The 14,981-nt window shown below is 41.5% G+C and overlaps 1 protein-coding gene across 2 annotated transcripts in view; it reads right to left on the reverse strand.

Annotated features, from left to right (window-relative positions):
- The window catches only part of CDH13 (cadherin 13), a 684,692-nt gene that overhangs the window by 16,450 nt on the left and 653,261 nt on the right, over positions 1-14,981 (reverse strand). For both annotated transcript variants that reach the window (XM_081870212.1, XM_081870213.1), the window contains exon 12: positions 643-873. In XM_081870212.1, the coding sequence (XP_081726338.1) occupies positions 643-873 (231 nt within the window). The remainder of the gene's footprint in view (positions 1-642; positions 874-14,981) is intronic.

Below are 14,981 nucleotides of genomic sequence, written 5' to 3' on the forward strand. Positions count from 1 at the left end.
GTTGCTTTTCAAACAAAACAGAGGCACTTGAATGAAGTGGGAAGCTGCACATCTGCCACACCATACAAATAACACAAACTGCTCCCCACAAAATCCTGGGAAATGTAGATTTAATGGTGCTGAGAAATGTAGCTCTGGGGGAAATGGTATGTTTCAACCATGCAAAAATTGTGCTTTACATATATGGTGTGTATGTGTGATCAAAGTTTTTTTGTGAGGCAGAGGCAGACTTGGAAGCAAAACACAAATCTCAGAAGGAAGAAGAGGAAAATATGAAGAAAATGCTTAGTAACAAAGTTTAATGCTATTTGGTACTACTGGTATTGCTAGCTAGGGATGATGGGGGAGGTAGTCCAAAAACAGCTGGAGACCCAAGTTTGGGAAACTTGGTATAATATATTGAATTGGAATCTCAAACATAAGTACTGAGAAATTTTTAAGGATGACCAGTTTTATATATAACAGTTGATTACAGATAAGAAAGTAGCCTTAGATATAATGGAAATATCAGACAGAATGGTTGAGAAATTTAACAAGGATCCATTTTGTGGATAACAGTTGGGGATGGATAAAAGGTGTGGGGAGGAGAGAGAACTTAAAAGATTGAATAATGGAAGGGGGTACTATTTCTAATATACTTACTGTTGATTCTTGTGATTTTCCATACTTTATCTTGTCCAGACTGCTTGCTCAACTCAAATTTAAATGGTTCAGCATTAGGATGAATATCCTTGTCTAAGGCTCCAAAGATGACCTTCACATCTTTCGCATCTTCACAGACAGATGAAACCGCTTGATAAAGAGAGGGGGCGTTGTCATTAACATCTTCCAAAGTAATCTGCAGTGTCCCTGTCCCTGTTGCAGGAGGGCTACCTATGGAAAAAGTAGCAGAGTTTTGTGAATTGGACATTTATGTACACTGTACAGTGGCACCTTGGTTTACAAACATAATCCGTTCCGGAAGTCCGTTCTTAAACCAAAGTGCGCTTAAATGAAAGCGTGCTTTCCCATAGCAGCGGGGGACTCAATTTACAAATGGAACATACTCAACAGGAAGCGGAACATGTTCTTATTCAAAGGCAAAGTTCACAAACCAAAACACCTACTTCCAGGTTTGCAGCGTTCTTAATCCAAGTTATTCATAAACTCAGCTGTTCTTAAACCAAGCCACCACTGTATTGCATGATCAAGACATCCATCAGCCAATGCTATACATTTTAAATGCTGTGTTTCCTTCTGGTGAGCATTGGCCTGTCTATATGCAGGCACTATTTTTATCCCCACTGCATTGTACCATTGGCAACTATAATCATCATCATCATCATCATCATCCATCAATAAATCAGTAAATATAAGAGAAATTAAAAAAGCCATATTGTGGGTAAGCATTACACAGAGCACTAATAGTGCAATCTTACGCATGTTTGCTCAAATGGGGTTTAATCACAGGTAAGCATGCAGTTAAGGGCCATTTCAAACTAAAAGTAATTGCATAAATCCTGGAACTGACCTTAGATTAGTCTTACTGGGAGGCTCCAATGACTGGGTTTATGGTTAGGTACCTTGCCAACAGCTTTTTGAAAACCAAAGTACACTGTGTCACCTGGATCATCTCTAACTATATGCTTGTTGACATTCTCAAAGAATGCTGATAGCTTAGTGAGGCAGGACTTGCCCTTGCAGAAGCCATGCTGACTCAGCTTCAACAAGGCTTATTCTTCTATACGCTTGGTTACTTTATCGTTAACAATATTTCCCACCAGTTTTCCAGGGACAGACATTTCTGGGACAGAAATGCCCTTGCTGCTGACATCTTGCTCTCTCCCAGTCTTTTTCTTCACTCTCCCTCCCAGGGAACCTGCATCAGACACACCAACATGTGCCTTAAAAAATTGCTGGTGATAATACATTCCTGTTTTTTCCAGTGTGAGCCTATCCACCCCACCCAGCTCTTTACTGGAGTGGAACTTGAAGCTTTCAGAGGGCCTGGGATGCGACTGTCTTGGTAGCTGTTAACATCCACCTACACCCACAGCAGGATTGTTTCTTCTCAGTTTTGTTTAGAGAGATAAGAACAGCAGCAAAACAGTGGAGAATGAGCTCCTTCTATTGAAGTGTGTGTGTGTGTGTGTGTGTGTGTGTGTGTGTAGAGAGAGAGAGAGAGAGAGAGAGAGAAAGAGAGAGAGAGAGAGAGAGAGAGAGAGAGAGAGAGAGAGAGAGAGAGAGAACAGGTTCCATGCAACTGACAGCCAATGCACTTTACACCTATGCTGGAAGTAACCAGACACAGAGGTTGGGAGGGTAGTTTATACACCATACGGTCAGTGCAATCTGTCACTCAGTGTCTGAAACAGATCCCCTGGAGGTACTGTGAGAACCATATAGACACTTGTCTTCTGGGAGCAGAAGTAAGACCAGCACCTCATTCTACTTAGGCCAACAAAGGGCTGACAGGTGTTAATAACTTTCCATCAGTTTCCAAAGTTGATCCAAGGGCCTTATATAAAGGTGAAAAGTGTGATTTCTCATTACTACTCACTTTTGCCACATGCACGCTCTTTCGAAACAACTGCTTTCAAAAGTAAACACATGCACTTGCATGTATCTTCTATGTGCTCTTGGAATATTTTCTCCACTTCTATAAAAATAATACAAATTGCAAAGCATTCACACAGTATTGGGGGTGGGGAGCAAGTGCAACGGGCTGTGGATTCCTTTGTACAACAGACTGGATATGTGGGTGGGGAGGGCAAGCACAGGCAGTCCTTTCAGTTTCATCTTATAACTGCCTCCATGCAGTCCATGTTTCACATAATCCGTTTTCCATGTGATACATAGGTACATATGTGAATGGAGAATGAAATGACTTCTCTGTGCCGCCACCAAGACAAAACATTCTCAAACAGTAAGGGACCCTCACATCTCTCAGCTACAAATGATCATATAAATCCAGAAGGCACAGACACAGTTCTGGGGTACTATTAGTGCACTGTCAGTGCATTGAATCCATCAAACATGCTGCTGGCTTGTTCTGGTGTGGTGTAGTGGTTAACAGCGATAGACTCGTAATCTGGGGAACCAGGTTCACGTCTCCGCTCCTCCACATGCAGCTGCTGGGTGACCTTGGGCTAGTCACACTTCTCTGAAGTCTCTCAGCCCCACTCACCTCACAGAGTGTTTGTTGTGGGGGAGGAAGGGAAAGGAGATTGTTAGCCGCTTTGAGACTCCTTTGGGTAATGATAAAGCGGGATATCAGATTCAAATTCTTCTTCTCTGAAACAGTGGTTACTGTTGTCCTTTGGGATTGGGAGGGTTAAAGTACAGAGACCAACAGTAGTTTGATCCAGAGCTAATAGTGGACAGAGCTACCTGCTGATTGGTTGTAAGTATGAAGGCAGGCAGGTGGGGGCTGGATGAGGGGGTTGGATGAGGAGAACAACACAATGTCTGCCACATCTGAATGCCCCCTAAGTCACAAAGTCCCAAGAACCCTGCTGGAGAAACAGGCATGCCTACGAAATGGCTCCTGACAAGTTTGGCAGGAAAGGGGAAAATAATGCTTTCTTTCTTTAGATCTCAAGAAATCACTAACTGTAATAAAATATTAGTTGTTAGGATGATAAATTATCCCAAGGATGACACCTCATCTGTTACAGATACATACATGCATAACAAAGGCAGAATTGTCAGAATTCAAGACTCTCTCTTTCTCTCTCATCACAAGGAGTAAAGGGTTGAATTCCTTTTAATGAAAAAGAAATTATTTCTCCCCCTTAGTGATGGACTAATTGAATTTTCAAAAAGGCTCCTATACACCCCCTTTTTGTTCTTGATATATTATTAAGCCATGTCAGAGGAGAATGGATGAAAAAACAGGCATTTGAATATTTGAAATATGATCATAAAAGACAGTCTTTCATGCACTTAATTAAAACACTATCTTTAATTCAGTGTATATTATTTCCACTGGGCTGATACTATTTTTTGCTATGCCCTCTTTTTTATCTTATATTAACTAATGTTGTATTCTTTTTTAAAATTTAGAACCCAATAGCATTACAAATCTGGCCCTGTTTCTCCATCTGCAGATACCATTTTCATTTGCTCTAACTTGTTTACATGTCATCTTCACCCCCTAAATGTTTTAAGGATCCCTCAGCTAATATGTACAATACAAGGAGCAGAAAATTGCCTCTTGTGTGCTCTGGTGACTTATCATCCATGTGTATTATTTATAACCACTTACATGAAATACACCAGAATTCCAAAAGGAAAGCAAGCAAATGTCAAGGTCATAAACTGTAACTGGTTAGCAACTTTGCAGCAAGAAATACATCAAAAGACAAGCTAGAGATAAATAGGCACATCCAGGGCTAAGTTAACTATACTATAGTCTCATTATTCGTTCTATTGCAGTTATAAAAGTGTATTTAGGAATTACCTAAATAGCTTTTCTATAGCTATTCCGCCTGGCCTTCAATTTGAATTAGCCTGATCTTCTATTCCCTTTCCCTTTTCTTTTCTATGAAGAAACCCTTCTGGGACCCCACATTTAAACCCTTCCCTGGTCTCCTTGCTGCCCCTAGTAGGAACAACTTGGCCAGTTAGCCCTGGTGATCATTTGATGTTTATGGATTGGGGTTTCCTCCCCAAAAAATGACCCCTGAATTTTTGAATTTTATTGACATTGATGCTGCATTTATGTTGTATTTTATGCTGTTTTTAAATCACATTTTAATCAATGTTTTATATTTGATGTTAGCTGCCCTGAGCCCAGTTTTTAAACTGGGAAGGGTGGGGTATAAATAAAAAAATATTTATTATTATTATTATTATTATTATTATTATTATTATTATTATTATTTTAAATATATACAGTATATGAGACAGTTGGATCAAGTCAACAAAGAGAAGGAATTATCAAGAGCAAGTTTGACATCTTCGTAAGGATGACAGAACGCTTTTGTAATAACAGCACTTAGGACTATCAGTCAATTTAAAAAAAGTCTTAATCATCTAACCAATTAAATCTGCATAAATTGGCATCTTTAAAGAAAAGTTGCTTGAAATGTGTGGTGCATGCTTACTCCACTGTGGCTGGATTAACAGTGCAAACCTATACATAACTGCTCAGAAGTAAGGATGCAGATGCATTTGCCATCTAACTTGCAGTTCCTAAAACAGGATGTGAAATGAAATGCAGATATCCTTTGAAATGAAGACTTCTTGGAATTTTTCACTGCAGTTTGCCAACCAAAAGAGGCTGCATTAAAGTCGATGTGTTTGAAACAGAGATGGTGCGAGGTTTGAAAATACGTGTGTTTGTTTGGCGGGGCGGGAAGTGTGCAGAATTTTTTTTATATGAGCAATATATTTGGAGAAATGGCTTGCAAAAATGCATATATTAGGGAATGTGCGTACAAAATTGTGCATATGAGGACACATGTGCATTTTCATGCATATGAATTTTCAAGATCTTTTTAATGCAAACTGATACAGAAATGCACTTTAGATTGCAAAATTACCCAGAAGTAAGTCATACTAAGTTCAATGACACTTGCTTCCAACTAAGTGTGTACAGGATTGCAGCCTAAGCTGTTTGCATTTAGGTCCTCTGAAATCAATATTTACACTGATTAACTTAAGTCCCATTGATTTCAGTGGCACTTGGAGTGCAGTTAAGTTAGTCCGACTCCAGCCCATTTTATTTTTATATGGTGACAGAATCTTAAAAAAAAAAAGCTTCCTTCCTGCTTTTCCCATGTGAAAGAGAACACCTCTTTTAAGATGTCATCTGCAGTATTTTAAGTACTCAAATTAAAAAACTAAATTGTTATTTAATCAGCTCCTTGAATTATTGGGGTCACCTTTTTAATTAATCAAAAAGTTTCTTAGCACTTAAATGCTGCACCCCCCCCACCAATATGTGTGTGTGTTTTGTACAATGCTACAATGTTGTTGGATGCTATAAATGCTCCATGTAAATAATAAACAAATTTCCAGTCATTTATACCCCACTTTCAATCGGGGGGGGGGGGATCTAGCAAAAGTTAGCAGGATGTAAAGTAAATTTTTGACACCAACAACCAGAAAATATAACACTGCAATAAAATAGCAGCCTCCCTGAGTGTTTTTGCCTGCCTGGAATGTGCCCCTGAACTCTTAACAATGCCTCTTGCTTGCTTGGATACAGGATAGAAAGGGGTGTGAGAGGGTATGTAGAAACTAGCCTACCATACAAAGCTAAAGTGTCACATCCGTTCCTTTGCCCACTTTTGCCTCTTGCTCCACCCACCACTGGTCTCTGGCCCTCAGAAAGTCAAATGTGGCTCACCAACTTGGAGAATGACCAGAGATGCTTCTACAGATGATCTCGGGGTCCTTATCCTAGACAGCTATTTTGAGCAATTCCGCTCAACACAGTAGCAAACTAGCTTAACAATAGGTCTATTTACATGTTAAACTGAACACAGGTACAAGTTGTCTTGACACAGGTACAAGTGTTCGTGTGAAAGGATGCGCACTTGCCGATTTGTACGGTTCACCTGCTGTGCGCTGGTACAGTTGCTTTACGTTCATTGGAAGTCATATGAATAAGTGTACAAGCGTACAGCTCACAGACCGTATACTCATTGAATGGAATGTGTGACACACACATGTACCCCCAGTGTGAAATGGTGTGTAGTGATTGATTTCTCCAGCTTATCTACTGTACACACTGAATGTTGCATTTGAATTACTGTATGAGCGTACAGCTCCACTATTTAGGCTCATTCACATGTTATGTTAATCACAGGTATAAGCTGTCTCTAAAGTGGTACAGGTGTTTGCGTGCAACTATTGTGTACATGGGTACACAGACTACACTTGTTGAATAATACATTTGACTGACTTTACAAGTGTACAGCTCAACTGTTCGTGCTCATGGATACACAGGCTGAACACTCATTGAATGCAATGTAAAGACACCCCTTTTGTGTACACAGATTGTACATGTGTAGAATGTAATCTGTGGTCATAGGACGACCAAGAAACAAAATGCTAAAATGACAGTAAAAATGTGTGCAATTAATGAGAACACAGTAGAGTCAAAAGCAGCCATTTGTGAATACAGAGAGACAGTATTATTAATGAGATTGAATATTTTTGATTAGATCAGGGGGTAGCTTCAAACCGCTAGTTCTTTGTGTCTGGCAATACCATAGAACATTTATCTAAATCCCTTTTCTATGAGAATTTCTTATCGGTGGCAATTAGGAGAAAGGAACTTTAAAGGAACTTTAATCAGAATTTCTAAATTATTCTGGAAGCCCTTCTTAGAGACAAAGTTATTGTCATCTCACAGAAGGGGGAAAAGAAAGAAAGAACCATGCTAATGAATTGTATTAACAGAACACTTCTTAAAGCTGTGGTATAGCTGGAAGTGAACATAATCTTAAGAAGTATAAGCGGCTGATCTCACTCTCGCAAAATTGCTAGTAATGGGGGGGGGGAAGGGAACAGTAAGCAAGTCTAAGGTGACAATTATCTTCTCTGGAAAGCTTGCAGACGTTTTGCAAAGTACAGGGTAGATGGAGTGCACAGATGGGGGGTTATTTTTTTCTGGAAACCATCCGGGGTCCATATGCCAGTGATGGTTGGGGCCAGTGGCTAAAGTGGGTAGACATCAGAGGTGGATTTGGGGCAGTGAGAATGGTTTCCCCGCACTGGGCACTGAGCTGAGGAGGGCGGCATGCCACAGGGCATCACAGTTATGGCATTGTGCACATGCAGAACAGAAGGTGAGAAGTGGGGAGCCACTGAATTCTGGGCTCACACAGGGCGCTGCTGAAATTCGAAAGACCAAAGTCTATGCTTGCTGACATTTAGACAAACAAAAAGCATTTTCAGAGTTCAAGGACTTTGCAGGCCAGGCAGGAACACTTAAGAATGATCTGAAACAAGGGTGGTGATGAGTGCAGCTCCAGTGGGTGTGTGGCCTGGATAGAGCCCAGAGGGCCAGATAGACACATGGGGGTCCATGTTTGGCCTTCAGGTCTGAGGTTCCCAGACCTTTTCAGTACTAGTGCTAAGCTTTTCAGTACTAGTGGCAAGCTATTTTGCACCCTAGGCAAGGCTAACTATTTGCATCCCCAATGTTTTTCTAACTTCAGTTTTCAAAAACAGATGTCTCATGGAAATAATAAAGTTCTTCAAAAGTAACACATTATCAGGAATTTATAATATGTAACAAAAATTAATCCATATAAGGCTGTGCCCCTCAAAGGTCAGTACTGCACCCCTCTGAGGTTTCCGCCCAAGGCGGCTGCCTAGCCAGCCTAATGAGAGCAACGTCCCTGTGTAAGGTCACAGGGTATGGCCTGAAGGTACACAAGGCCACCACATTGTTAAAGCTAAGCATGTCTTTTTATGGCCTGGATAGGTGACTTCCTGGAGACCACATCTATGCCACTTTCAGTTCCAAGATGGAACAAAGGCATGCTATAATTATAAGATAATGAAGAAATATATTAACATCACTCACAACTTTATTTGGGGGTGGTTTTGTTTCAACCCAATGAAGGAGGAAGTCTCATGTTGCTTTCCTCCAAGAGTGGGAAGGTATTTGCTCTTCACCATGTGGCTTGTTTTGGCTAACTGGCATGGGGTAGAAGGTTAGCCCCTCTTCTGACTCGTCCTCCTTCTTTGTAATGGCATCTTGCCCTACCCTTGTGTAGTGGGGGCTTATCCAGATGCCATTCACAGTTAAGTAGGAATTTGGGGGGAGAAGCCTGATTGGCTTTTGATAAATTCTATTTTCATCCCACCCATATTCAAAAATTGTTGTGCTTCAGTGAAGTTCCAGATTACTTTCACATTGTGAGCTGCTCTGCCCCCATTCCGAAACCTCACACTATCCCTGATTCAAACCCATCAGCTTTAATGAAGCCCCAGAAGTTGCTATTGGCTTGACAAGTCATTCCATCCTCCTCCATCTGAAAAAAAAGCTGCACTGGGAAAACCACATGCAACACCCATTGTACAGAACTCCAATTAAAATTCTCAGATTCAGGAAGCACTTTTGTGTATATTGGTTGGGGGGGGGGGAGTTGCCCAAAATCTAAACACTTTTCTTCTTTCTTTCCAGTGCTTTCAATGCTTTATATTTCAACCCAGTTCACGTAGGCAGCTCTTTCATAGGAGACAGTGGAATTTATTCCGAATTCACTGCTATGTATCAAAGAGCACAATTTAGGCCTGTGATGACCTCAGTGACCTTGAGCTTAGACTTGGATTTTCCTACCCCAGTGCTCTCATTTCAGCCTTTTCCTTGCCTTTGCTTTTAAGGGATGTGGTGGCTGCTACACTCTGTGGGCTGCTTTGTGTATGTATTTAATATCGTTGTGAAAAGAAAGAGAAAGAAGTGCTTCAGAAAATACCCAAAGATGGTTCCGAACTTGACATGTGGCCATCCAACCAAATCCCTAGGTGGATCGAAAAGATGGCATTCCTCTTTTTAAAAAAACACTTTTATTAAAAACAACATGCTGCATAGTTGGTGACGGGGAGGAATCTAAATGCTTGCATAAAAGGACTAGAAAGTTGAAATGGTGGGGAAGGGAGTTGCAAACTATCTAAATGCAGAAATGTGTCCCTTTGCAAGGTCACACTCGTTTATCAGGTTTATTAACCTAGAATAAAGAAAAGTGATGACAAACTTAAACAGCATCTTAAAAAGCAGAGACATCACCTTGCCAACAAAGGTCCATATAGTTAAAGCTATGGTTTTCCCAGTAGTGATGTACGGAAGTGAAAGCTGGACCATAAAGAAGGCTGATCACCGAAGAATTGATGCTTTTGAATTATGGTGCTGGAAGAGACTCTTGAGAGTCCCATGGACTGCAAGAAGATCAAACCTATCCATTCTTAAGGAAATCAGCCCTGAGTGCTCACTGGAAGGACAGATCCTGAAGCTGAGGCTCCAATACTTTGGCTACCTCATGAGAAGAGAAGACTCCCTGGAAAAGACCCTGATGTTGGAAAAGATTGAGGGCATAAGAAGAAGGGGACGACAGAAAACGAGATGGCTGGATAGTGTTCTCGAAGCTACCAGCATTAGTCTGACCAAACTGCGGGAGGCAGTGGAAGACAGGAGTGCCTGGATTGCTCTGGTCCATGGGTCACGAAGAGTTGGACAAGACTAAACGACTAAACAACAACAAAACCTAGAATAAACATATGGCAGTGCCCACAATTCTGGATTAAAAGAATAGAGTTGCGTGCAAAATGTTAGATCTTTACCATCTTCTGCATTGTATGTCAGCTGTCTATTCTTGGTGAACATTTCTAGAGATCAACATTTCTGGTGAATCTGATGTGGCAAACCTGTGGCCCTCCAGATGTTGTTGGATTAAAAGTCCTTTCATCCCTGATCCTTGACTGCAGCTGATGAAAGTTGGAGTTCACCAACATCTGCAGGGCCACAGTTCTCTACCTCTGCTATAGACACTTGAGGGTATTTCCTGGTTCAAATCCAGGGGTGGTTCACCTGTGGATTTGTTGGATCTAGTTGTTGTTGGACTCTGGCTCTCTTCATCTCTGACCACTGGCCATGCTGGCTGCGGCCTATAGGAGTTGGAGTCTACTAACATATGGAGGGCTACAGCTTCCTAGCACCTGAACCGGGCATTGAAGCCATCCAAAGCATGGGTAGGCAAACTAAGGCCTGGGGGCCGGATCTGGCCCAATTGCCTTCTGAATCCGGCCCACGGACAGTCTGGGAATCAGCATGTTTTTACATGAGTAGAATGTGTCCTTTTATTTAAAATGCATCTCTGGGTTATTTGTGGGGCATAGGAATTCATTCTTTTTCTCTCTCCAAAATATAGTCCGGCCTCCCACAAGGTCTGAGGGACAGTGGACCGGCCCCCTGCTGAAAAAGTTTGCTGACCCTTGATCCAAAGGAACTGATCGGCTATGAGTACAAGACAAACAAATAGGGAGCTCTGTTGTTCAGCACAGAAGAATGAACTCATGTGACTCATGGCCACAGCATGTTGTGAAATAATTAGACCAATCATGGATGACAGGTCTGCCAATAGTTATTATGCACACACTAGCTAAGAGTGGCCTTGCAGACACTGCTGGGCTACAACTTCCCTAATACCAGATGACTGATCATGCTAACTAAGGCTGAGGGGAGATGGAGTTCAGCAACATCAAGAGCACACCAGGTTATACACCCCTGATTTAATTAGAGGTCTTATTGTATTGTTATGCAGTGTTCGCCTATATTTTTTAAGTAAAATGAAGAGGGAAAAGGAGAGGGAAGAAATTGGTGGGATTGCTGCTGTGGAAGATCTTAAAACCACAGGCATGAACATCACCACAAGACAATGAGCCAACGTTTAACAGGCACGCAAGTGTTAATCAGCCCTCGGTCTTCCAATCTTCTTGACTTGTCCGCCTTACTAGTTGATTTCACTTCATGTGATCCTGTTAATATCTCTGCACTTGACTTAAAATCAATCATTTCTGTGCATCTTCAGCTGATACAAAATGCTCCAATTTAAATGCATTCCTCTCACTTTTGGAAAGAAGCAGATCCATAATGCAGAGCTGAATCTCAGTGTCTCCCCAGCCCACTCCATCCTCCCTAACATATATTTCACTCAACAATTCATAAAAAAACAAACTGCCCTTTAAAACTACAATCACTCATATATTTCAATAATGTGTTCAGTTTCTACATTTGAGTAATTATACTTCAAAAAGCAAAGCTCTTATCAAATAGCTACTAACGTGCGCCATCCATCTTAAAACCAGTTTGCTGCAAATTAATTTTTCTCTTTCCCCAAACCTGCAGTTCATAGTGACTAATTTCAATGATATTTTCTCTGCAATTCATATTTTGCTAAAACTTAAAATGACAAGTAAAGGCTGAGCCTTCCATTTATTTTCCCTCTTCAATTAATAGAGCAATTAAAATAAAGGGTGTAAATGCAGCTTAATTGGGTTGCCATGGCCACTAATTGCCTGATTTCTTTCCAAATAGTGTGTTTTAGGTGGAATCAATCTGCAGTAATTTAATTTCAGGCATCATGATGTATATAAACAGGTTACGGCAGATGGAAAGACAACTCCTAACTGAATTATTAGGCAGCACTTTTTAGTTATTTTCCTTGCATCTTCCTCATATCACCTGTCATTTTCTCTGCATCAAACATGGAGACTGGAAATGAAGATTCACAGAGCTCCAGGAGGGTAATTAAGCTCACCCCTATTTGTTTATATGCAGCATAGATAGATAGATAGATAGATGATAGATAGATTAGATAGCTTTATCTTCTTAGCTGATCTCTGACCATCCAGAAGGTAAGGTGAAGAAGCCAATTCATGTTCTCCTTTGTAGGCATGAGAGAATGGGCTTCCATGTCAGTTTAAATAGCCCCCCCCCACAAGTCCATGGCATACACCAATGTGATGAACCTTTTTCAGTCTGAGGGCCACATTCTCTTTTGAACAACATTCTGGGGGCCACATGCCACTAGTGGGTGGGCCAGAGGTAGAAGTGACAGAGCAAAATTGTACAGTAGGCTGATTTCTACGCACACTCACACAGCCCTCTATGCACCTCCATCCTGACAAGCAAGGGGCAGTATCAGAGTTCAAGAGAACATTCCAGCCAGGCAAATGCACGTGAGAAAGGTGTAGGGTGGAGCTGGTGAGAGGTGTGGCCTAGGGAGAGTACTGAGGGCCAGATGTGGAGTCCTGAATGGCCACATTTGGCCCCCAGGCCTGAGGCTCTCTAACCCTGTCATAAACCAAATAGCCTCCAATGCTGTGGTCAATGGGAAAGTGTGTGCCTGTGTATTCTGCAAATGGAGATTTAGACAAACCCACAAATGTAATTAGCCTGCGGGCAGGGCAGGGACAGGAAGCTCTGCCCTTCCAACAGTAGCCCTTTGTACTTTTCTAATGCATGTTTTCTTCACACCCACCTGCACAGAATTCCTAGTTGCCTATGAATACCATAGGCACTTAAATGCAAACCTGCTTTAGTTTGCAGCCACACTCTGCACAGATGTAATCTTAAAAGAGAAGTGTTGCAGCTCAGTGGTAGAGCATGTGCTTTGCATGCAGAAGGTCCCTGGTCTCAGGCATCCCCAGGTAGGACTGGGAGAGTCCCTTGAGTCTGAGCCCCTGGAGAGCTGCTGCTGTGAATGATACAGAGCTGGATAGACCAGTAGACCAACACTCGGTACAAGGCAGATTCCTATGTTCCTATTCCCCCAGCCCACGTTGGTAAATTGGGAAATTTGAGCAACTTTTCTCTTCTTTAAACAAGCCTTCAGTTGATTTATCATATGAGTTCTAGTCAATTCGTCTTATCAGTGACATTTGCATATATTTGCAAACGGGTAAGCATACTTCTGGAGTAAGATGCATAGCATCTTTGTTTGCGGATGATGCATGCGTGTGTCACAGCAAGCATCATCTTGGAAGAGGCATTCCATCCTGTGTGACAGAAAGTGGGGGTGGATGGGGAGAGAATACCTGCAGTGTGACAAATAACTTGCAAAAAAGAAATAAATATAAATCTGCTGCCTGGTAACTTCAAACACATTTTAAGTAAATTAAAAGCCTTTAACTGACAAACTGCTCCAGCAGTGTCAAATTTGAAATTTTATTTAAGTTCAAAGAAGTATCTTAAAAAAAAAAATACAAAAAAGTAGGAAGGGTCATAGCTCAGTGGTAGAACATTTGCTTTGCATGCATAAGGTCCTTAGAACCCCCAGGAAGGGCTGGAAAACTAACCCCTACCTGAAATTCTGGAGGGCTGTTCCCAGTCAGTGTGCAGACAACACTCACCTAGATGAACCAATGACTTAACTCAATATAAGGCAGAATCCTATATTCCTCTGATATTTTGCTTATCTATCTCTATCATCTATCTATCTATCTATCTATCTATCTATCTATCTATCATCTATCTATCATCTATCTATCACTTGCAGTTGTGCTCAGGCTGCAATCCTATGGTTCTCAGGAGGACATGCCTGGGATCTTGTCCTTCATAGATGGAGTAATTTGTCCCCCTTGCATCTGTGGTGTCCCTGCTCCGCTTTCAGTGCACTGATGATGGAGAGGACAAAATGAGGCATGTCTGGGGCACAAAAGGGCAGATCAGTGGAGGTTTTTGATTTGCTAGTTCCAAACATGCCACCAGAATGGAGGGGGGGGGGAGAGAGAAGTATGGCGATTTTGGAGGGAGGGGAAAATCATAAAATCATCTTGGGGACTGAAAAAAGAAAGAAATGCCACCACTGCCTTCACCTTGGTGATGGCCACTAACCTGGATGACTTTAACAGAAGATTAGACAAATTCATGAGGGATAAGGCTATCAGTGGCTATGAGCCACGATGACTAGGGACTCAGCTACACTTGTTGATTATATCATTATAAGTGTGTTATAAACATGTGACACCAGATGGCACTATAGAGAAGTGATCAGTCATGAATAGAATTTTTCATTAAGAGCTTTTATAGCTTTTTTCTATAGCATTTTTTAAAATCCAGCTTAGGTTCTACTTCCTTTGTTGGCAGCTGTATGCCTCTGAACACCAATTGCTGGAAAACGCAGGAGGGGTGAGTGCTCAGGTCCTGCTTGCAGGTTTCCCACAGGAATCTGGTTGGACACTATGAAAACAGGATGCAGGGCTAGATGGGCCAATGGCGCCATCCAACTGGGCTCTTCTTTTGTTCCAACACCTCCCCATCTTTGTATTTCTCTGCCTGTCTAAACCATATTTGCCTGAATATAACCACACTTTCCCTCCAAATTCCGACCATGAAAAGTTAAAGTGTGGCTTAAATTTGCGACCTTACAAAAATTGGCTTTTACGATATCGCAGCTGAAACAGACATATGGTAAAACGGAATGGGTGTGAGTGCCTGCAGAATTTTAAGGGAGCGGCTTATATTTGGGTATTGCCTTTTT

The sequence above is a fragment of the Podarcis erhardii genome, assembly GCF_964252035.2.
Source record: "Podarcis erhardii genome assembly, chromosome: 7".
In the NCBI taxonomy this organism is placed as follows: Eukaryota; Metazoa; Chordata; class Lepidosauria; order Squamata; family Lacertidae; genus Podarcis; species Podarcis erhardii.